At 42.3% G+C, this 25,275-nt stretch overlaps 1 protein-coding gene across 1 annotated transcript in view; it reads left to right on the forward strand.

Annotated features, from left to right (window-relative positions):
- The window catches only part of EDEM2 (ER degradation enhancing alpha-mannosidase like protein 2), a 36,120-nt gene extending 10,845 nt beyond the window's left edge, over window positions 1–25,275 (forward strand). The window contains exons 5-11 of the mRNA XM_080684064.1: window positions 1,358–1,483; window positions 7,059–7,270; window positions 10,452–10,593; window positions 12,147–12,271; window positions 19,507–19,651; window positions 22,466–22,587; window positions 24,643–25,275. Coding sequence (XP_080540190.1) covers window positions 1,358–1,483; window positions 7,059–7,270; window positions 10,452–10,593; window positions 12,147–12,271; window positions 19,507–19,651; window positions 22,466–22,587; window positions 24,643–25,143 — 1,373 coding nt within the window. The 3' untranslated portion in view covers window positions 25,144–25,275. The remainder of the gene's footprint in view (window positions 1–1,357; window positions 1,484–7,058; window positions 7,271–10,451; window positions 10,594–12,146; window positions 12,272–19,506; window positions 19,652–22,465; window positions 22,588–24,642) is intronic.

Genomic DNA, 25,275 nt, shown 5'->3' on the forward strand with positions numbered 1-25,275 from the left:
ACCACACACAACAATTTTAAATATATTTTTATTGATTGCAGAGAGGAAAGGAGAGGGAGAGAGAGATAGAAACATCAATGATGAGAGAGAATCATTGATCAGTTGCCTCCTGCACACCCCACCACTGGGGATTGAGCCTGCAACCCAGGCATGTGCCTCTGACCAGAATCGAACCCAGGACCCTTCAGTCCACAGGCTGACGCTCTATCCACTGAGCCAAACCAGCTAGGGCAACAATTTTATATTCTGTGTCTGATAATTCCATTATCTGAAGTGTTGGTAAGTCTTGTTCTACTGTCATTTCTGCTAACTCTTACCCATAACACTTTGTTTCTTTGTGTGTTTTGTGATTTATGTACTTTTTAAAATGTATACTCATTCCCTAGATTTCACCTGTGGGATTCTTTGAGGCCTGGGTGATGGTGGGTTCTTCCAGATACAGTTGTTCACTTCTGCCATGTAGCTGGAGGTACTATCTTCCAAAAACCACTTTCTGCCAAAGATTTGAAGTTTTCTGGACTACCTGGTTAGTGTGAATTCAGGCTGTAAAACTTAGTGAGTTACTAATTCTTAGGAGAAATATTTTTTCTTTTACTTGGCATCAAGATTTGAGGCATGAACTTTTCCTTACTGTACATACACTATGGGAGGTATGCAGAGTTTATTTCTAATTTTTCCTTACACAGAGTATATAATTCTTTCAGATCCCAACTTTACAGAGGGATCTCTTATCACCCTCCCCACTTTGGGTAATTTAATCCTTTGTCTTTTACTCCCCCTCTGCCAGAAGAGGGGAAAAACTGAAGCTCAAGGTCACCAGGTTTTGTCACTGAGCCATTTAGGCTACCTATTTAGCCATATTTCCAAATACAGAACGTTTGTGTCTTTTTATAAGTCCTAAAATGTTACATTATAAATTGATGTAGATAAATTGATAAAATGAAGGTAAAACTATTCTCCCCTCCCTCCCTTTCATTCTTGGTGGGGGATTGGGAGACAGAGCAACGAAGTGGAGTCCGACAGACCTGGCGCTACCACGTACTAGCTTAGCCAGGGAAAGTCCTTGGCTTCTCTTACCCTCAGTATCTTCCTCTGAAGAGGGGACAGTAGTACCTGGTGTTTGGTAAACAGTAGGTACTAAAAAAACACCAGATAGCCATTGTTTTTTTGTGGCCCACCAAGAGAACAAAACTCTGTAAACTTAACACTGTACCAATATGTGGGATTAAGGGACTCGTTTCACAGATGGCTTTAGCCCCTTCCCAGTGAGTCACCAGTGAGAGTGTTTAGGTTTAATTTGCACAAGGGAAACACTGGTCCTTGGGACTCTGACATTTACTTTTTGTACCATCGGTAGTGGTAGGGGGTCTTCTGTCTGCTCACCTGCTGTCGAAGAAGGCTGGGGTGGAAGTGGAGGCTGGATGGCCCTGCTCTGGACCTCTCCTGAGGATGGCCGAGGAGGCAGCCCGAAAACTCCTCCCAGGTAAGACCCACACTGACATGGGGAGAGATGAAGTCCAGTAGGTCCTGCTTCCCTTGCTGGAAATGAGAATGGCCATGCTGGCCATTATCAGATGTATCATTGGCAAATGTGTTCTCTCATTCAGTGGGTTGTTTTTTCATTTTGTTGATGATTTCCTTTGCTGTGCAAAAACTTTTTAGTTTGATGTAATCCCATTTGTTTATTTTTTCTTTTGTTTTCCTTGCCTGAGAAGATATATCAGAAAAAATATTGCTCTGAGAAATGTCTAAGATTTTACTGCCTATGTTTTCTTCTAGGATTTTTATGGTTTCAAGTCTAAAATTTAGTCTTTCATACATTTTGAATTTACTCTTGTGTATGGTGTAAGAAGGTGGTCTAGTTTCTCTCTCTCTTTTTTTTTTGAATATATCTAATTTTCCCAACACCATTTATTGATAGACTGTCTTTGACACATTGTATGTTCCTTCTACCTTTGTCAAATACTAATTGACTATAAAGGCATGGATTTATTTTTGGGCTCTCTGCTCTGTTCCATATATATATGTGTATGTGTGTATATAGTCTCTTTTTATGCCAGTACCATACTGTTTTGATTACTGTGGCCTTGTAGTATAGTTTTATATCAGGTAGCATGATTCCTCCAACTTTGTGTTTTTTTTTTCCTCAAGATTGCTGTGGCTACTCAGGGTATTTTGTGGTTCCACATAAATTTTTGGAATATTTATTCTAGTATTGTAATAAATGCCATTGGTATATTGATAGGGATTGTATTGAATCTATAGATTGCTTTGGGTAGTATGGACATTTTAATTATACTAATTCTTTCTATCCATGAAAGTGGTATTTGCTTCCACTTATTTGTATCTTCTTTAGTTTCTTTGGTGTCTTCTGAGTACAAATCTTTTACATTCTTGGTTAAATTTTTTCCTAGGAACTTTTTAAAAATGCAATTGTAATTGTTTTCTTATTTTCCCTTTCTGAAAGTTCATTATTGGTGTATACAAATGCAACCTTCTTTTGTATGTCATTTGGGTTGTTGTGATTTCTGTTTCTTTTATATCCTGCTACTTTACTGAAATCATTTATCAGTTCTAATAGTTTTTAGTTAGAATTTTTAGGTTTCTCTATATACAGTATCACGTCATCTGCAAATAATGACAGTTTTACTTCTTCCTTTCCAATTTGGATGCCTTTTATTTCTTCTTCTTTCTGATTGCTACTGCTAGGACTTACCGTATTATGTTGAATAAGAGTGGTGAAAGTGGACATCCCGTCTTGTTCCCAATCTTAAGGAAAACACTTTTAGTTTTTGCCCATTGAGTATGATGTTGCCTGTGGATTTGTCATATATGGCCTTTATTACATTGAGGTATGCGTTCCCTTTAATCCCACATTGCTGAGAGGTGTGTTTTTTTTTAATCATAAATGGGTGCTGGATTTTATAAAATGCTTTTTCTGCCTCTATTGATATGATTATATGGCTTTTATTCTTCATTTTGTTTATGTGGTGTATCACATTTATTGATTTGTGGCTATTGTACCAACCTTGCATCCCTGGAATAAATCCCATTTCATCATGGTTTATGGTCTTTTAATGTATTACTGGATCTGGTTTGCTGATATTTTGTTGAGGATTTTAGCATTTATGTTCATCAGGGATATTGGCCTATAATTTTCTTTCTTTGTAGTGTCTTTATCAGATTTTGGAATTAGGATGAGATGGCCTTGTAATGAACGTGGGAGTTTTCCCTCCTCTTGAATAGTTTGAGAAGGGTAAGTTCTTCTTTGATTGTAAAATTCAACTGTGAAGCCATCTGGTTTAGGACTATTATTTGTTGGGAATTTTTTTTATTACTGCTTCAGTTTCATTAGTTGTAACCTGTCTATTCAAAGTCTCTGATTCTTCCTGATTCAGTTTTGGAAGATTGTATGTTTCTAGAAATTTATCCATTTTATCCAGATTGTCCAGTTTGTTGGCATATGTTTGTTTGCAATATATATTTTTTACAATTCTTTGTATTTCTTTGATGTCAATTGTTACTTCTTCACTTCTGATTTTATTTGGGTTCTCTCTTTCTTTCTTTAAAAAATTCTTTATTGCTTAAAGTATTACATACGAATCCTTTTCCCCCCATTGACCTCTCCCTGCTCATTCCCATCCTTCCCCGCTCGCAAGCCCTCACCCCCCCCTACTGACTGTGTCCATGGGTTATGCTTATATGCATGCATACAAGTCCTTTGGTTGATCTCTCCCCCCCACTCCCCCCTCCCACTCCCTTCCTCCCTTGATGAGTCTCATTAAAGCTTTGTCAAACTTGTTTATCTTTCCAAAGAAACCAGCCCTTGGTTTCATTGATCTTTGTTTAAACTTTAAAAAAATATATATCTTTTTATCATTTATTTTAAAATCTTTATTGTTGAAAGTATTACAGATGTCACCTTTGTTTGTTTTTCCCCCTCCCATTGACCCCCTCCACCCCCACACACCTCTCCCAGGCCTTCACTATTGTCTTTGTCCATGGGCTATGCATGTAAGTTCCCTGGTAAATCACTCCCCACACCCCACCCTCACCCTCACCTTCCCTTTGAAATTTGTCAGTCTATTCCACACTTCTATGTCTCTGGATCTATTTTGTTCATCAATTTATTTTTTTCATTAGATTCCACATATAAATGAGATCATGTGATACTTATCTTTCCATGACTGGCTTATTTAATTTAGCATAGTACTATTTTTTCTTGAGGAAGGGAATGGGAGAGAGAGATAGAAACATCCATGATGAGAGAGAATCATTGATCAGCTGCCTCCTGCACACTCCCCGCTGGGAATTGAGCCTGCAACCCAGGCATGTGCCCTGACTAGGAATCAAAGACCTTCTGGCTCATAGGTCGACACTCAACCACTGAGCAACACTGGCCAGGCTCATTGATCTTTTGTGTTGTTTTTATAGACTGTATTTTGTTTATTCCCTTTCTTCTACTCACTTTGGGCTTTGTTGGTTGTTCTTTTTCAAGTTCCTATAAGTGAAGTTAGATTGTTTGAGATTTTTCTTGTTTCTTGAGATAAACTTGTAATGCTATGAATTTCCCTCTTTGGACTGCTTTCGCTGTCTCCCATAGATTTTGGGTTGTTGTGTTCTCATTTTCATTTGTTTCAAGATACCTTTTGATTTCTTCCTTGGTCTCATTGTTAACCCATTCATTGTTTAGTAACATTGGGTTTTAGGGAGCATGAAACGAGGTCAGAAAGGAGAAAGTGCTTGGAATGAGAGGGACTTGTTTTTAGCTAAGCTGTGTGCAGGGCTGCAAGCCAAGCCTCAGTGTGTTTGTTTGGCGGGGCAGTAGCTGGCCTCGGCAGCATCAGCTGGACACTGTGTTCCCTTCAGGGTGTGGCAGAGGCTTAGGGCTAGTCATATCCAAACACATCACGCTGTACTTCCCACCAGCCTCTTGGCCATCTCACTTCTCCCTTTCACACAGTACTTGCCTCTCATCCCCGGGGAAGAGCTGAGGAGAGTGAGTGATCTGGGCTCAGGTCTCACTCATGACTGATGGCCTGTCTCCTTACAAACATCATGTCCAGTGTGATTCATCCCTAGAAGAAACTCTGCCTGGTTACTCCCTTCTCTTGTATGTCTTTTAAGAAAATTTTGTATTGAGAAATATCCATATTGAAAAGTACATATTGGAACAAGTACCAGTGTATCTACCATTCAGGTCATTAAATAGAATTTTGTCATTCCCCCTGTGTTTCACATTGCCTGATTTTTCTGAAATATTCCTTTAAGCCCTTCTTGCTCTCATTTTCCTTGCTTGCCACTCATGCCTGTCAGATGGCCAGTTTCTCGTCTACAGCAAAGTTCTGAACCTTGCAGTTCTTGGAAGTTTTTTTTTTTTTTAATATATTTTATTGATATTTTTACAGAGAGGAAGGGAGAGGGATAGAGAGCTAGAAACATCGATGAGAGAGAAACATCGATCAGCTGCCTCCTGCACACCTCCCACTGGGGATGTGCCCACAACCAAGGTACATGCCCTTGACCGGAATCGAACCCGGGACCCTTCAGTCCGCAGGCTGACGCTCTATCCACTGAGCCAAACCGGTTTCGGCAGTTCTTGGAAGTTTTAATGACTTTGTTAATGTTTGGTACCTTTTTGCCTGGAGAGAAAATCTCTGCCTCTGGCTGCCTGTCTTGTTCCTTGCCTTAAATCGGAAAGTACTAGGGTTGGGTAGGCAGAGCATAGCGCTTGTGGGGAGAGGGACAGGGAATGGGACCATGGCAGACATTCCCATCCCAGCTCTGTTCAGCTCTCTGTGTGTGACCTTTGAGTCACTTCTTTGCAAGCATGACTTTTGCTACCTGTAAATTGAAGGTTGGACCACCTCATCAGTTTAATCATTTACGTCCATTTAAAAAATAATTTGGCCCGTAAACTCTTTATGTAAAGTTAGGATCTCAAATTGGCTCCTGTGTTTAGATCTGCAGATATGTTTCGTTTGCTCAAAATAGTGTTTAGAAAGGATATGAGGGGAATCAGAAGATACAAACTTCCAGTTACAAGATAAATAAGAATTGGGGATGTAATATACAACATGATGACAAGTTAACACTGCTGTATGATGTATTTGTAAGTTACTAAGAGAGTAGATCCTAAAAATTCTCATCACAAGGAAAAAACAAATGTTTTTTTTCTTTTTGTATTTATATGAGATCATGGAGGTTAACTAAACTTTTTTTTTTATTATTATTTCACTTGAGTCCAGGTGATTTTAGAGTACATTTATTTATTTATTTATTTTTAAGATATTTTTATTTATTTCAGAGAAGAAGGGAGAGAGAGGGAGAGAAGGAGAGAAATATCAATGATGAGAGAGAATCATTGATCGGCTGCCTCCTGCCTGCCCCACACTAGGGATCAAGCCTGCAACCCGGGCACGTGCCCTGACTGGGAATCGAACCATGACCTCCTGGTCTATAGGTTTTTGCTCAACCACTGAGCCATGCCAGTCGGGCTTAACTAATTTTATTGTGGTCATTGTTTTACAATACATGTAAGTCAAGTTATGCTATATACCTTAAAATTATACAATGCTGTATGTTAATTATATCTCAATAAAACTGAAAGAAAAAATTAAAAAGTATCTCAATGGCTTCTAATGGGGCATGCTCAAGTCTTTAGGGTGCCACAAGTCCCCCACTCCCCATGGCTTAAGCTGCGCCTGCTTCACACTAAGTTGCCTGCCTGGCCTCTGAAGGCAAAATGTAAAATAAGTAAAAATAGTGCTGCTGTATCTAAAGTGAGCATGTGTGGCATGTGACAACCTAGAGGGGCAGCTCCCTGCTTTCCTCCTCATCACGGGCGAGAGCCCGAGGGTCATGTGGAGCAGTGTTTGCCAGCATCTGGCTTAGGTGGCCACTAAGGGTCCTCCAGTGACATGTTTCCTTCTCCGGCCCAGTCTCTAGTAGGTCACTCAGGAAATAAAGAGGGGAGTGCTGGCCAAGGCCTCAGGACTGTATCCAACCATCCCTACCTCTCTGCTCCTGACTGGGGTCGTAATTTTGTGATTGTTCAGCCTTTCAGACTCCCACTGGCATGCCATATGGAACAGTGAACCTGCTTCATGGTGTGAACCCAGGAGAGACCCCTGTCACCTGTACGGCAGGGATCGGGACCTTCATTGTGGAATTCGCCACCCTGAGCAGCCTCACTGGTGATCCTGTGTTTGAAGACGTGGCCAGAATGGCCCTGATGCGTCTCTGGGAGAGCCGGTCGGATATTGGGCTGGTAGGTTGGCTACACCCTTCCTGTCTGAGTCAAGTTACCACCTTGGCCCCTGCTTACAAGGGTCAGGCCTCTGAGCAACAAGTTGCAATCCAGCCAAAGGCAACTTGAGGTGACCTCAGGAGTGGACCAGGACTTAGGCTCATGACACTGAAAGTAGACCAAGCAGCCAATTCATATTTTAACATAGAGGGAAAGTAAGCATGAGAGAACATACTGTGTGGGGAAAAAGGTCTGTGTGTTAAGCAGTGGCTTTTTGAACTTCTCCAGTTGCTAAGGAGCAGTGGGTTGTATGCTTCATGCCCCTGACTCATTTGGTGACCTTAGATTGTCAGGTCTGAGAGATTATGAATGGCTATTCTATGAAAAAATGATTCCCAGTCAATTAAGTTTGGGAATTCTATCTATAGTGTGTATATATATATATATATATATATTTTTTTTTTTGGAGAGTCATAATGAACATGAGCAGGATAAAGGTTATTAAATCTGTGATAAATAAATCTATTCAACTTGGCTTAACTCAACATTTACCAAACCATTTGACCCCAGAGTTTCCCTTTCCTATCTAATACCTATTAACCCATGGAAACTTAACACACTTGGGCCAATTGATCTCTAAGGTCAGTTTCAGCTCCTAAGATGGATAATCCAGTGAAATTTACAGTAATTGAGCCAAAGCTGTCCAGGAAATAGCATTAGGTTTAGTCAGAACTTGGTTTGAGCACAGACCTTGCTTCATCAAAACTGTGTGACCCTGAGCAAGTCACTCAAACTGTGTGATCCTCAGTTGCTTCAGCAGTGATGATGATTATTAATATCTCCTTTGCTGAATTGTTATAACTTATAAAGACTATTGACTGGAAGTGATTCAGGTAGAGGCACATTTTATGCAAATTCTAGTTCTAAGTCAGCTTGAAAAGTGAAGCTTGCCCAGCCAGCATGGCTCAGTGGTTGAGTGTTGATCTATGAAGCAGGAGGTCAGAGTTCAATTCCAGTCAGGGCACATGCTCGGGTTGTGGGCTTGATCCCCAGTGGGGGGCATGCAGGAGGCAGCCGATCAATGATTCTCTCTCATCATTGATGTTTCTATCTCTTGCTCCCTCTCCCTGCCTCTCTGAAATCAATACAAAAATTTTTTTAAAAAAGAAAAGTGAAACTCTGGTGAGGAATCCTTGAAAATCCCTTAAGAAGATGCCCCACTGAAAACCTATAGTAACTGTTAAGTCCAACACGGGCAGTTTTTTTCTGTAGTCCTGGGACCATAGTGGATTCTGGGTGCCCTGCTCGTATCCTCTTAGCCCTTTCCATTTTCATGTACACTGACCTGTCTTCCAACCACCATCATCTGTGTCTCTTTGCCTACCAGCTTTTTCTGGTGTCTGGATCCTGCTCTTTACAACTGGAAGTACCAGGACTTAATGCTAACCCTGGAGCAATTCTCAATCACTGAATAATACTGATGGGAATTTGTGGATAATCACCCCAATTCTCCACCATTCAAGTGAAATAATGCTGAGGCTCCTGCTCTATATTGATTCCCAGAGCTTCCTCTTGGGATTGAGCTCTAGTTCCCGTGGTGGTAGCTTGCCTGATGGCACACCCTTTATGGGCTGTGTCTCTTCCCTACCCTCTTTCCCCTTCCTCTACTAGTGTTTTCAGGGACTCACCTTCAAAATCAACTACTTGCAGTCTTCCTTGCTGAGGGTCTGTTCTCTGGGGAACCCAAACTAACACAGAGCAATTAGTAGTTTCTTTGATTGAGTAACAGATGAAGTTATCAACCTCCATCAGGGTCTAAGTTATATGGACAATGTATTCCTGTTGGGGAGCACAAGAGACTTGGTTGGAAAGTTGTAAGGAGGACATTCTGATGAAAGGGAAATGTGAAATTTATCGGAATTCTGACTTAGGGGAGGCTTAGGGGAGTGTCGAAGGTGGCACCCCTAATTATTCCTTGACCTTTCCAAACAAGCCTGTGCATATGCAGACCCCCAAGTGTTTACTGGAATCCTTATGCTTAATCCTTGGATGCCCTTGCCTAGAGTGCTGGAGGCTAATTCCAGCAGGTCATAAATGCAAGAAGTTCATCAAAAGCTTGATGAACCTTGGGGCTTCAGCAGGGCTGAAGATCTACATATTATTGCCTGCTGCCAGACAGCTGAGGGCAGTTCCCCCAACCTGATAATCTTTTACTGTTTACCAAACCTTACTTTGATATGTATATCTGCTTTGCTTTAGGGCAAAATGTGTTAATAAAAAGCTAGGGGTCTGGACATTCGGCGAGCTTAGTCATTAAAACTGAGTTTCCGTCTGGCTTTCCCCCATGCCTTCCAAATTCATATTTCTTCTCTAGTCTCTTCATTCATTTTTGCACAGCCCCTTTTCCAGATTCCTTGAACCCTAGCAGATGCTGAGAAAGACCCTGGCACTAGAGGATAATGTAAACATGTGTCCTCCCAAGATGACTCACCCTACTGATTGTATCTAAAGATAAAAATTCCAATAAATGCCCAGTGAGGCAGGCAATAGAGGCTTCTCTGGCTACTAAAGCCAGGGGCCCCTTAGCCCTCTCTTGCACAGTCAGACTGTGTCTGAGTAATCTGTTCATCTGTTGTTCAGGGGCTGCTGGGGAGCCCCAGAATATTTCTTCATTTAAATGTTTGAGATTTTATTTTAAAATGGTTTTACGAGTCACATGGTGTACAAGTCAAAGGATACAAAAAAGGTACCCAGTGATACCTGTGAAGTCTCCTCTGAATCCTGCCCCCAGCTTCCCCTTTCCTCTCCTTACAAGCAACCACTCCACTGGTTTCTTGGTTGTACTCCCTGAGTTGACTTATGGAAATATGTAAAGTATGTCTTGTGTATTTAGACACTGTAAACACATGCAGAGTTCTGAGAAATCTGAGACAGATTGTGGGAACAGAAGGTTCTTATCTCCCAGTTCACACTTACTCTAGATAGGACATAAACCTCCAAATCATTGTTCTTTTTCATTGTTTGCCCAGTGTGGATATTAAGTCCTCATAAATATGCATGACATGCATCTCCACTGTACAGATATGGAGGAAAGCTGGCCATGGTCCAGCCTTGCCCTTGCATCTCACTAGGCAGTAAGAGATGTGGGGAGATGCTTGTTTTGTTTTGGCCCCTCTCTTAATACTATCTGTCTCTCTTGTAGGTTGGCAACCACATTGACGTGCTCACTGGCAAGTGGGTGGCCCAGGATGCAGGAATCGGGGCTGGTGTGGACTCCTACTTTGAGTACCTGGTAAAAGGAGCCATCCTGCTGCAGGATAAGAAGCTCATGGCTATGTTCCTAGGTAAAGGCAGGATAAGGGGGCTTTCCCCATGATTGTTCCTATTGACATGTGGTTTATTTATAAACCCTCAGTTGCTCCCAGGTGCCTAGAGAATCAGTTCTGAATACCTGAGTCTGCATTCAAAGCCATCATGGATGTTCACTGTCCACGTGATGCCCACTACACCTCTTGTCACCTTCTTGCCAAGAGCCAGCGTTCTCTGTGTATAGCCCTAGAGATCTTACTGCTTGGCCATTGCACATGTGTTTCCTTTGCCTTTTTTCCTGTCTTCATGTGCCAAAATTCTATTTACCCGTCAAGGCCCAGCTTAAATGTCACCTTGCCAAGAAGTAGCTTAATCCTTCCTCAGAATTTATGGCCTTCAGCCTCTCTCTTACAGTCAACTGTCATCCACAGTTCCAGCATCCATGCCATATTCATCTTTGTATTTCCCACTATGCTTTGCATGAGGTAGGGCATAGATTAATGCCTGTTGAATACAAACATTTTACCCTCCAGGCTCTTAGACACTACTAATAATGATATTGAGGAATTGTTGAGCAGCTAGTAATTGTTACTATAGCTACCATTAATTTGTTCAGCAAATATTTGAGTACCATTGATATGTCAAGCACTGTGCCAAGCACTGAACATAGATTATTTTATTTATTCCTTACAACACTATTTGAGATACTTATTTATTTGAATGTGTATTTGATGCTTCATTCATTCAGATAGTATTATGCATATTTATTATGATTATCGCCCTGGCCGATGTGGCTCAGTTGGTTGAGTGTCATTCCATGCACTAAAAGGTTGCCAGTTCAATTCCTGGTCAGGGCACACGCTCAGGTTTCAGGTTCCATTCCTGGTCGAATGCCTGTGGGAGGCAAATGATTGATGTTTCTCTCTCACATCGATGTTTCTCTTTCTTTCTCCCTCTGCCTTCCTTCTTCTCTTTAATATATATCAATATCAATATTATATACTATCTTAGTGTTGGGGATTCTGAAACCAATAAAAAAAAATCCTGGCCCTCATGGATTTACAATTTAGGGGGAGGTATAAATTAAAGTTCTCAGTAGAATGTAAGCTCCCTGAGGGCTGAGAGCTTTCTTAGTCTTGTTTGCCAGCTCTGGGTACCTGGCATGTAGTAGGTGCTCAGTGAATATTGTTGGATGAATAACTGACTGAACAACCCTGTGAGGTATATAACATTACTCTCTATGAGGTATATAACATTACTCTCCCTACTTTACAGATAATGAGCCTGAGGCTTAAGAGGGGAAAACTTGCCTAAAGTCACAGCTAGCAAGTGGTAAAGCTGGAGCTAGAATTTGAGCCTGGAAGTTTGACTCCAGACCCCATGCTTCTTTCTCTCTGCCTCATTGCGTCCTAGCCTGCTTTGAGGCTAGACCATCATATATAATTCTTCAAAAGTTTTAAGTTACACATAGGTAATACCTTAATTAATAAAGAAATTTTTTAAAAAAGTTTTAAGTCCATGCTTCTGTTGCCAAGGGCTGCCTATTGTCTCCCTAATCACTGACATCCATTATTCCATGTCCATGCAGAATACAACAAAGCCATTCGGAATTATACCCGCTTTGATGACTGGTACCTGTGGGTGCAGATGTACAAGGGGACTGTGTCCATGCCAGTCTTCCAGTCCTTGGAGGCCTACTGGCCTGGTCTTCAGGTAGGAATGATCAGAGAGCGTGGTCATTTTCCTATGTAACTGGCAAAAAAAGCTCATGCTGATGTAAGAGTCAAAGAAGATAGTTTAGTTGCTTGAGTACTTTTTTTGGAGGGATGGCTTGGGAATGGAAGATAGACAGTGAATTGGACAGATTTAAGATTCTGTCTCACTGAATTTTCCAAGGGGAGCTTTAAGGTGTCAGGAACCTAACTTCCAGTTTGCTATGGATTGATGTTAACATAAGGTGGAGAGTGTCTTTCCAGGCTGGGCAGTAACAGATATTGGCAACAGCTGTTTCTCCACTGGACATTTCTGTCAAACCTCCTCATTCTTTTTTTTTTTTTTTTTTTTTTTTTTTTTTTTTTTTTTTTAAAATATTTTATTGATATTTTTACAGAGAGGAAGGAAGAGGGATAGAGAGCTAGAAACATCGATGAGAGAAACATCGATCAGCTGCCTCCTGCACACCTCCCACTGGGGATGTGCCGCAGCCAAGGTACATGCCCTTGACCGGAATCGAACCCGGGACCCCTCAGTCCTCAGGCCGACGCTCTATCCACTGAGCCAAACCGGTTTCGGCCAAACCTCCTCATTCTTGACAGCGGGCCTGAGAAAGGGCATGAAAACAGCTGAGACTGCTGTGTCTGCCATCATTTTCTTTTTCTATTACACGGTCTGAGACTTGTAGCTGGAAGGGATTTTAGAGGCCATCTAATTAACCACCTAGGTCAGTGGTCGGCAAACTACGGCGGCTCGCGAGCCACAGTTTGCCACTCTGTTGACTAATAAGTTTGCTGACCACTGGGATAGGGGCTTAATCACAAGGAACAACAACGGCCTGTAATTATTGGAATCGAGAGTCTAGGTCAGTGGTCGGCAAACTCATTAGTCAACAGAGCAGCAAACCGCGGCTCGCAAGCCGCGCAGTTTGCTGACCACTGCCCTAGGTGTACCAAAATATTTTTATAAATTGTGTGTGTTTTTTTAATTTAAAGAAAAGGTAATAATATGGATGTAGTGGTAAATTTGAAAAGCGCAAAAGGGAATATCTTGTAAAGTAAGTCTTAGGCCCCCACCTTCTCTCCCTAATCTAGCCCCTATTATCTGTTTTCTGTATATCTTTCCAGAAATCCATATCCATAAATATATGAATATTTATATCCCTCTTTTTTCTTTCTATATATAGGACATATACATATTCTTTTTTCACTGATTATATCTTAGAGATCATCCTTTATTGATATCACATATTTAGTTTTGCTGTTGTTGTTAATCCTCACCTGAGGATATTTTTTCCCATTGATATTTAGAGAGAGTGGAAGAGAGGAAGGGGGAAGGAGAGAAACATCAATGTGAGAGAGACACATCAATTGGTTGCCCCCCAAATTTGCAACCCAAGCATGTCCCCTTTACCGGGAATCGAACCCTCAACCTCTTGGTGTGTGTGCCAGTGCTTCAAAAGTGAACCATTATGGCCAAGGCTAAGTTTTATCTTTTTGAAACAGCTGCATATATTCCATTGAATAGGGACACTGTAATTTATTTAACTAGTCCCCCATTATGTACTTTTAGCCAGCCCTCTTATTAAACGGATGGGGCAACAGGCTCAGAGAGAACTTATCTATATATATAAAAGGCTAATATGCAAAGTGTCTCCTTGGGAGTTTGACCAGGAGATTGGGAGTTCGATCGCACACTATGATGTGTGCTGACCACCAGGGGGTGGCGCGGAACGAAGGAAGGCCCTGGCCAGCAGCCAGGGAAGGAAGGCCCTGATCAGCCCTGATCACTGGCCAGGACATGGGGCCCTACCCGTGCACAGATTTTGTGCACTGGGCCTCTAGTTGGTAATATTAAATATTGGCCAGTTCTCCTAGGATCTTCAAATTTTATTGCCTGAGTACCCCTCTAGAAGAATTTTGAAAAACTAAAATGCCCCTATCTTACATGTTTGAATAGTTGTATACCATCCCTTTTTCTCCTTGAACTCATATTTCCACTCTAGGCCCCAACAGAATTTAATCCTAATTATTACATTTTAAGCTGAAAAATTTTATTGATACTCTATCATATGTCTCTGTAACAAAATTTGAATATAGTACATAGAAATTAAGAACATTAAAAAATTCCCTGTGACCATAGGCTCTGAGTATTCAATTTGTTTTCTTCTGGATTTAGTTATTATTAACTTATAAATGATTAAAATAGCATTAATAGCTTATAATATTTTGATAAATAATTATAAAACCTAAAAGCAATTTTATTGGAAATGTATTTCTTAATGAGTTTTTGGGGCTCTCTTATTTTTTTTTTTTTTAATATATTTTATTGATATTTTACAGAGAGGAAGGGAGAGGGATAGAGAGCTAGAAACATCGATGAGAGAGAAACATCGATCAGCTGCCTCCTGCACACCTCCCACTGAGGATGTGCCCGCAACCAAGGTACATGCCCTTGACCGGAATCGAACCCGGGACCTTCAGTCCACAGGCCGACGCTCTATCCACTGAGCCAAACCGGTTTCGGCGGGGCTCTCTTATTTTTAAGTAGTACATAATCTTTATGAAAAAATGATTTATGGAGAAACCAAGATGGCGGCATAGGTAAATACCTAAACTGCTAACTCGCACAAAAATATCAAAACTACAACTAAAAGACAAAACAGACACCATCCAGAACCACAGGAAAGCTGGCTGAGTGGAAATTCTACAACTAGGAGAAAAGAGGAAAGCACTATGAGACTCAGAGGAGCTGCAAAAGGCTGAGGTATGGAGGCTTGCACGTGGAGAGGAAGGGCGGCTGAGTGCGCGGCTGGCATTCTAAAGCGGGAGGGAGAAGGAAACTCCCGACTGCACTGAACTCCAGTCCCGGGCGAGACACTGGGAAACCAGACTCATTCGGGGGGAATCTGGATTGTCAGGAGAAAGAAAGCACACTGAGACTCGGGAGCTGCGGAAGCAGAGGTCCAGAGGCGCGCGCACGTAGAGAGGACTGACTGCTGAATGCACGGGCGGCTGAGTGCGCAGCTGGCTTTCTAAAGCGGGAGGGAGACGAAAGCTCCCGACTGCGCTAAACTCCAGTTCCGGGCAAGTTTCTGGGAACGCTGACTCATTCGGGGAGAAACTGGACTGTCTGGCAGCAGGTGAAACTCGAGGGCGGCTTTCTCTCAGAGGTGCTTGCAGCGATTACTGAGGGACACTGAGACCCAGGGGCCTCATAGGGCAGGGCTGATGGGAAACCAAGGCTGCCTGCTCCACCCTGAAACTAACCCCCATCCAAGCTGAGCACAGAGGCTTTTGCAATTTTGCAAGTCTTGTCTCATAAGAGTGTCTCCAGCACAGAAGTTCTCCCAACATAGACACAGCTGATCCTCACAGACAATTGGCCTGGAGGTCAATTCCTCCCAATGATACCAACAACAATCAGACTTAACTACAACAAGGCTGAGCACACAGTCCACAAAGGGTTACACCAAGAGTGTCTACCTCAGGTACTGGGGAGGCTGAGCCACTGTGCCCTAGAGGACACCTAGCACACAAAGCTACTCTACCAACTCAGGGAAGCAGTGAAAATGTGGAGACAAAGAAACAGATCACAAATGAGAGAAATGGAGGAAAACAAATGACTGGCTATAGAGTTCAAAACCATGGTTATAAGGTTTTTCAAGAATTTCCTAGAAAAGGCCGATAAATTTAACGAGACCTTGGAGGATATGAAAAAGGACCAACTAGAAATTAAACATACACTGACTGAAATAAAAAATATTATACAGAGACCTAACAGCAGATTAGAGGAACGCAAGAATCAAGTCAAAGAGTTGAAATACAAAGAAGCAAAAAATACTCAGCCGGAAAAGCAAAAAGAAAAAAGAATCCAAAAATTTGAAGATAGTGTAAGGAGCCTCTGGGACAACCTCAAGCGTACCAACATCCGAATTATGGGAGTGCCAGAAGAAGAGAGAGAGCAAGATACTGAAAACCTATTTGAAGAAATAATGACCGAAAACTTCCCCCACCTGGTGAAAGAAATAGACTTACAAGTCCAGGAAGCGCACAGAACCCCAAACAAAAGAAATCCAAAGAGGACCACACCAAGACACATCATAATTAAAATGCCAAGAGCAAAGGACAAAGAGAGAATATTAAAAGCAGCAAGAGAAAAACAGTTAATTACCTACAAGGGAGCACCCATACGATTGTCAGCTGATTTCTCAACAGAAACTATGCAGGCCAGAAGGGAGTGGCAAGAAATATTCAAAGTGATGAATAGCAAGAACCTACAACCAAGATTACTCTACCCAGCAAAGCTATCATTCAGAATTGAAGGTCAGATAAAGAGCTTCACAGATAAGAAAAAGCTAAAGGAGTTCATCACCACCAAACCAGTATTATATGAAATGCTGAAAGGTATTCTTTAAGAAGAGGAAGAAGAAGAAAAAGGTAAAGATAAAAATTATGAACAACTAATACATGTCTATCAACAAGTGAATCTAAAAATCAAGTGAATTAAAAATCTGATGAACAGAATAAACTGGTGAATATAAGAGAATCAGGGGCACAGAAAGGGAGTGGATTGACAATTCTCGGGGCAAAAGCGGTGTTGGGGGTGCGGGAAGAGACTGGACAAAAAGCGTACACCTATGGATGAGGACAGTGGGGCGGAGGTAAGGGCAGAGGGTGGGGTGGGAACAGGGTGGAGGGGAGCTATGGGGGGAAAAAGAGGAACAATTGTAATAATCTGAACAATAAAGATTTATTAAATTATGCCAAAACCGGTTTGGCTCAGTGGATAGAGCGTCAGCCTGCGGACTGAAAGGTCCCGGGATCGATTCCGGTCAAGGGCATGTAACTTGGTTGCGGGCACATCCCCAGTAGGAGGTGTGCAAGAGGCAGCTGATCGATGTTTCTCTCTCATCGATGTTTCTGACTCTCTATCCCTCTTCCTTCCTCTCTGTAAAAAAATCAATAAAATATATTAAAAAAAAAGATTTATTAAATTAAAAAAAATGATTTATGTGTCAGGCGCTTTACTCAGAATCATCACAACATACTGAGCTAAGTATTGTCTCACATATGAAGAAAGGAGGCTTAGAGATATTAAATTTGTTTATTCACTTACTCATCAAATATTTGAAAGTCTTCTGTGTTCCAGGCCCTGCTGCCCTCATGAAATTTATGGGGCGAGACACAAAGAACAACTTAAAACAGATAAATAGATAAAATAATAAATTGCAAATGAAGGAAACAAATTAGAGGCTAAAATAGAATATTGGATGGGGACCAACTTTAGATAAGAAAGCCTCTCAGATGTGATGATATTAAAGCCAATACTTGAAGAATTGGGGGCGGGGAATGATGTTCCAGGGGGAGGAAATATCGTGTGTGAAGGTCCTGAGGCAGGAAAAGAGTTGGGTGTTTATCAGAAACAAAGAAAAGCAATGTGGCCATAGTCCAGGGAAGGAAAAGATCAATGGATGGAAGGTCAGCAGTGACCAGATTGTGCAGGGCCTTGAGGACCATGGTGAGTCATCTCAATTCTATGCTGTGCCTGTAGGAAGCCCTGAGGTCTGGAGTGTGTAGTAAGACGGTTACTCTGGCTGCCTTGGGGACAGTGGGTTGGAGAGGACAAGAGCACAAGTGGTGCGAGGAGGCTTTTGAGGTCATCACAGTCTGGTCTGCTGGTGACCAGACCAAGTGGTGGCTCTAGAGATAAAGAGAAAAATCTGATGTTTTGGGAGATGGAATTGACAGGAATTGCTGATGGAATGGATGTGGGGTGGGGATAAGGAGGAGTCAAGGACAACCACCAGGTTTCTGGCTGGAGTAACTCAGTAGACGCTGGTGCCATTAACTAGAAAGAAAAGAGGCAGGCCGAAACCGGTTTGGCTCAGTGGATAGAGCGTCGGCCTGCGGACTAAAAGGTCCCGGGTTCGATTCCGGTCAAGGGCATGTACCTTGGTTGCAGGCACATCCTCAGTGGGAGGTGTGCAGGAGGCAGCTGATCGATGTTTCTCTCTCATCGATGTTTCTAGCTCTCTATCCCTCTCCCTTCCTCTCTGTGAAATATCAATAAAATATATTTTAAAAAGAAAGAAAGAAAGAAAAGAGGCAGGAGTAGAAAGACAACTTTGTGGAAAAGTGAGGGAACCAAGAATTTTGCTTGGGAAAAGTCAAGTTTGTCCTATCCCCGAGATATCCAATGGAGATGTCAGGAAGGTCAGCTGGCCCAGTCAGCGTGGCTCAGTGGTTGAGCATCGATCTATGAACCAGGAAGTTATGGTTCAATTCCCGGTCAGGGCGCAGGCCTGGGTTTTGGGCTTGATCCCCAGTGTGGGCTGTGCAGGAGGCAGTCAGTCAATGATTTTTCTCTCATCATTGATGTTTCTATCTCTCTCTCCCTCTCATTTCCTCTCTGAAATCAATTAAATATATATATATATATATTTCAAAAATTGCATATATATTAAAAAAGGTCAGCTATTTCCCTGTGAGCTTATGTGAATATTAATAGCTACTTAGTAACAGCTAGTAAAATTACAAATGCATGTATTCTCTGATCCAGCAATCCTAATTCTGGAAGTTTATTTTACAGATACACTTTGCATAAGTGTGAGGTGACATATGTTCAAAGTTATTTATTGCAGCATTGATATAGCAAAAGATTAGAACCAAGTCAACTGCTTATTCATAAGAAGCTAATTAAATTATGGTCCAAACAATGGAATTCTATGCAATAGGAGGAGGAAGCTCTTTATGTACTTATGTGGAAAAGATCAAGATATATTGTTAAATGAATAAAGGGAACTGCAGAACAATCTATTTAATCAGCTATATTAAATGTGGGGGAAGTAATATATACTCATACATATTTGCTTATGTTTACAAACTAATACAAAACGGTTATATGCTGGGGTGTAGGGTGGGAGATTTTGTACCGAATGGCTTACTTACCTATTTAAAAGCTGTTAGAGTCCAGCATTGACTTAGCACGTACTGGCAGTCAGGGACTTTGTGTACAACCTCTGTCCCTCCCCACAATGTATGAGATATATTACATTTTGTATCTTACAGATTAAGCTCAGAGAAGGTAAGTGTCTGGTTGGAGTGAGTAAATGGCCAGCCCAGGGTTTTGATTGCAGGCCTTTTTAGCTCTAAAACTTTTACTTTTCTTTTCCCTGAGTTTGTGGGGTTTTATACCTGGTGGCTGTCTGTCTGACAACCAGTTCTCTCCTACAGAGCCTCATCGGGGACATTGACAATGCAATGAGGACCTTTCTTAACTACTACACTGTGTGGAAGCAGTTTGGGGGGCTCCCAGAATTCTACAACATTCCTCAGGGATACACAGTGGAGAAGCGAGAAGGTTACCCACTTCGGCCGGGTAAGCAGCATCTCTGACCATTGGGTTTGGCTCTCAGGACCCCATATCTTCATGTCTTTAGAAGTTAACTTGCCTCACAAGTGTTCACAAGTTCATTTCCCCCTCAGTGCCCCCATCTGATTCTTCCAGTAGCTCTGGGTGGTTTTCTTGCTAGGAATTATTTATCCTCATCTTTTTGCATAAGAAGACTGACGCCTGGGGGTTTGAAATGGATTGCCCAAGGCTGTAAGTATAGGAGCTAGGACTGGAACCCAGGTTTCCTAACTACATCTTAATGATCTTTCAAACTGGAGCAATTGAGTGAGATGGAAAAAGCCAGGTTGACTTCTTTTGAGTTCCTGCCATCAAGATTTAAGAAGTGTAGGCAAACTTCCTTAAGTCAGTGGGTATGATAAACTATGGTTCCATAGTAAGAAATGGAATGGACTTTAGGTAAGAATGGATCATCTGGTCTCATCCACCTCCTCACTCGCAGCTCAGAAATCAAGATGAAACAGAGAAGGAAGGGACTGCACACTAGATAAAACTTGTAAGTTCCTGTCCAGCTCTGATTGTCTGATTCACTGCAAGAAAATTCAACGTCATAAGGAGGAAAAGGGAATAGGGGACAGAGGAAGGAAGCTTAGTCAGCACACATAGTCATCTCCACCCCAAAATAGGTTACCTTACCACTGTCCTAGACTTTACACACCTTCCCACTTGAATGCCTTTTAGGTGTGGGACAGGCCTTCTAGTGGCTTCTGCCCATTCTGCCCTTCTCTACCCCATTGCGTTTGTTATGGGAGTTGTGGCGAGGGAACAAAAGAGGGAGTAAGACAGCCAGTGGGAAGATCAAATGAGCCGCTTTTGACTCCTTAAGAGGCTGCTGTTCTTGGTATTTCTCAACCATATAGTCTCATGGCTTTTTTTAAAAAGAGGAAACTCTCAGAAGGTATCATTTCCAGTGTTCTAGATAAAATGAAGACAGTTTGGGACTAAATGTGAGTTTTTAGGGTTAGAGAGAACCTGAGAGGTCTTCTAGTTGAAATCTCCTCAAAATAGCTGTGTGAATTGGTGATGTAGTCTTCCTGTGGTTACCGCCAGTGGCAGGGAGCTCACTGCTTACAGAGGCAACCTGTTGTTTGCAGGATAGGCTGGCAGGAAGGCATTATTGGAAAGTAAGGTGCCACATCCAGGAATCCAGGAATGCCTTAGTCCAATCACTCGTCCTACCACAAAACAGTAGCAAATGGGAGATAGGGTACTACTCTATAATTAGATTAGCCGGTGCCTTATGCTCTGGTACATGTATCTGATCAGCAGTTGTTCACACACAGAGCCTAGCCTAAAGTCCTCTGAGGGCAGTTCCCCTCCCACTCCAAGTTCAAATCTCAACCTTGAGCTGTTCCCATCTCCTAGAGAGTTGGCTGCGTATACAGGAAATTAAAGCAATTACTAGCGAATGTAGGCCCATGTGTGAGGAAGAGAAAACCACTGGCTGGCCTGGGAGCACTGACCCAGCCAGCTGCTAGAAGCAGATGGGAAGACTTCCCAGAACAGCACTATGGTTTCTTTCCTTGAACACACATAGTGTGTTCACCTACCAGTGGACACAGTCTGTCTTAAAATGAGCAATTAGATTAGCAATTGTCTAGAGACCTTTGGGGTAAAGGAGGGAAAAGGAGGGGAAAACTGGGGAGATAGGCAGAGATCTTTTCTCTGAAAAAAAAAAAAAAGTTTGCAGTAATAAATCAGAAGAGAGGAAAGTGCTGATAAAGGAGGAAACAGGGAAGGGCATAATCAGGAAGAGAGGCTGGTCTAGGAAGGAGAGCGTTCCTCTCTGAGAAAAGGCAGGTAAAGAAGTAGAACAATCTATCGAATGGTAGTTTCCACCCACTGGGGCCACCCTAGAAGTCAAAGCTTGCATTTCCATAATAGCTCTCCAGATATTTGAAAGCAATAAGCACATTTTCCTGGGTTTTCTTTCCTCCAGAATAAATATTCTCATTTGGACCAACTCCTGTTGGTTAATAATTATCTTCAGATGGGGCCCATGTGTGAACATCAAATTCCAGTTGAATAGACTAGGCAGTGGTAGGCAAACTGCGGCTCGCGAGCCACATGCGGCTTGCGAGCCGTGGTTTGCCGCTCTGTTGACTAATGAGTTTGCCGACCACTGACCTAGACTCTCGATTCCAATAATTACAGGCTGTTGTTGTTCCTTGTGATTAAGCCCCTGTCCAGTGGTCGGCAAACTCATTAGTCAACAGAGCGGCAAACGGCGGCTCGCAAGCCGAATGTGGCTCGCGAGCCGCAGTTTGCCGACCACTGGGTCGGGCTATGAGTGACAGGAAAAAAAACACACAAAAAATAATGTAGTAGCTTCATTAAGATATAAATATTTCTCTTTCATGTTCTGGTCTTATCTATGGCTCTCTATGGTATCAGGAGCCCTAACCCCACACCTGGCTGCTGGGAATGGTTATTAGTCTTGGCAGCCATGTACTTGGCAAAAATTAGGGATTCTATTACTAAGGAAGGTGCCACAGATACTAAGTAAGGGAACAGACACTGGGAGAGAGGCAGCTGTCTCTGCCACTTCCTTTGTCCCGGAGACCGGCTGCCTGTTTCTTCCTTTGTCTGGTCTCCACTAAGCTTCAGGCTTTTGGACCAATAGGCTCTGGAAACTCAGCATTGAGTGAGTTCTCCCATGTTCCTCCTAGTGGGGGCCCTGTAGACAAGGTATGGAGGGGACAAGTCTCTCACTACCCTAAGTGGGCCCGAACCTTCCTTCATCAGCCACTGGCTGAGAAGGGTTTGCATCGGATTTTGCAGAACTCATTGAGAGTGCCATGTACCTCTACCGTGCTACGGGGGATCCCACCCTCTTAGAACTTGGAAGGGATGCTGTGGAGTCCATTGAAAAAATCAGCAAGGTGGAATGTGGATTTGCAACAGTAAGTGTTTCCATGGTTTCAAGAATTGGGAAATGTCTCCCTGCTATTAAAGAGCCTCTCTAAGGGTGGAACATTGGGAGTTCTGGAATATTAGCGCTGGAAAGGGGCCTTAGAGGTATACATAATGCCTTTATCTTATGGATGGGGAGACTGAGGAACAGAAGCTCAGAGCCTTGCTAAAGAGCACATAGTTAGTAGAAGTGGAACTAGTATTAGTTCCTGGAGTCTTAACTCCATAACCTTGGCATTCTACCTGTATCAGAGATCCTTTAGCTATTGGAATAGGCTTGCAAGGGTGAGTTTTGTGAAAAGGCCTATAAAATGGATTCTAGAAGGGAAATTCAGAGGCCTGTAGCCTTATAATTAAACCTGGGGATCCTTAATGAATCAACCTTACTAGTCTCACAGATATTTATTGAATGTCTTTTCACAGGTCAGGCACTGTGCTAGGCTGAGGGTTATAGTGAAAAGAAAAATAAAAAAGACCAAGCCCTGAGCTAACATTTTATAGGGAAAACCATGAATGAGAGAGAAAGAAGGGAGACAGAAAGAAGGCCAGTGTGGCTGGACTTGTGTGAGCAAGGAAGGAAGTGGGAGGAGGTGGTGTCCCAGAGGTAGGCAGGGCCTGGATCACGAAGGGCTTTGTATAAGCCATGGGAGGAGTTCGGCTTTTGTTCTGCCTGGAATGGAAAGCCTTGGTAGAATTTACAGCACAGCAGTGACATAATCTGATTTTATTTTAGAAAGATCACTGTGGAGAATGCATTGAAAGGGTCAAGAGTGAGAGCCATGTCACATCCTTAGAGGACCCAGCAGGCAAGATGTAAATAGTCATGACAGACATTTCAAAACCAGATGTGTAAGAAAATAGTCTGGAAGAAAATTCACCAAAAAGCCTACAGAGGTTTTGTTTTTTGTTTTTTAGGGTGAGGGATTAAAAACAAACAAAAAACTGTCTTTTTCAAAATTGTATGTGATTGTATTCTGTAAGTAGAACATAAATACATATGTTTAAAAACAAGACATATATATATGGGGGGAAAGTAAAGCAATGGATTTGTTTTAGTTTCCAGTATGTTGTGTTGTGTGAAAAGCCAAAGTGGATAAACCCGTTGGGGCCTTTTAGGAATGCTCAACTTATTTCCATGAAAATGAAGCCCTTTGGAGGTCTTCCAAAGCGAATGATGTGAACAGGCATCTGACTCCTTGGCCTTTGTCAAACAGACAAGAGAATAATAATTCCTGGTACTTTAAGTTCGTATTTTAGTTACTTTTGTTGTTGTTTAAAAAATGTATTACTAATTCTGAGAAGCTAGAAATAAATCTTTGCAGCAAGTAAACTTACTCATCTATGGCATAGAAACTCAGTATGAAATTTTCTTTATAAGACTCCTAATTAGTTGTTTACAATAGCAAAAACCTGGTGGCCACTCTAATGCCATTAAGAGGATTAGCTAAGTAACCGATGCTATGTTTTTACAGTGTCATTAAAGGGGATCATTAGATCTGTGTTTATAGTCACAAAAGGGTACGATAAAGGGAATAGGAATTGTCAGGTCAGATAGGGATCAAGGAAAACCTTTCTGAAGAGGGAGCATTTAAGTGGAGACTGGAAAGAAGTGAGGGAGCAAGCTATGAAGATGTCTGAAGGAAGAGTACTCCAGATTGAAAGAACTTGGGTTGGGAGTATGCTTGTTGGCTCACAGAACAGAAAGGCCTTGTGGCTGGACTTGCAAGAGCAAGGGACAGAGTGGTCAGGGCGGGGAGGGGCCAGACCACCAAGGACCTGTTAGGCCCTGTCCTTTGCTTTTTAGTCTCTGTGAAATGGGGGACCAACTGGAGGTTTTCTGTGGATGAGTGATAGGTAAGACTTGTGATATAAATATACTTTAGAGTAAGAATGGAAGCAGGAAGCCCAGTTGGAAGTTGTGGTAATAATTTGCCCAAAGGCCCTCAGCTGTTTAGTGGCAGGCCAGGAATTCCTAACGGGGTCCCCTGACCCTTTCTGCTACACTGGAATGTTATTCTGACTTGTTCTCCTCTCCCTCGTGGCAGATCAAAGATCTGCGAGACCACAAGCTTGACAACCGCATGGAGTCTTTCTTCCTGGCCGAGACTGTGAAATACCTCTACCTTCTGTTTGACCCAACCAACTTTATTCACAACAACGGCTCCACCTTCGATGCAGTGATCACCCCCTATGGGGAGTGCATCCTGGGGGCTGGGGGCTACATCTTCAACACAGAAGCACACCCCATTGACCCTGCTGCCCTGCACTGTTGCCGGAGGCTGAAGGAAGAACAGTGGGAAGTGGAGGGATTGATGAAGGAATTCTACTCTCTCAAACAGGGTAGATCAAGATTTCAGAAAACAACGATGAGCTCAGGGCCATGGGAACCCCCAGCAGGGCCAGGAACATTCTCCTCACCTGAAAACCATGATGGAGTGAGGGAGAAGAAGCCTGCCAGGCAGAGAATCCCACTTCTCAGCTGCCCTAGTCAGCCCTTTACCTCGAAGTTGGCATTACTGGGACAGGTTTTTTTGGATTCCTCATAATCACTGGATGATTTTCTTGTTCTGTTTTTGAAACTAGACTAGAATAATAAATCTGCTTTTGACTATCATGTGTTTCTATTTTACATATTGGGTTGTTTCAGGAGATTTCATTCAAAGAAAGGGTTCATGACT

Source organism: Plecotus auritus (assembly GCF_963455305.1).
Source record: "Plecotus auritus genome assembly, chromosome: 8".
Lineage (NCBI taxonomy): Eukaryota > Metazoa > Chordata > Mammalia > Chiroptera > Vespertilionidae > Plecotus > Plecotus auritus.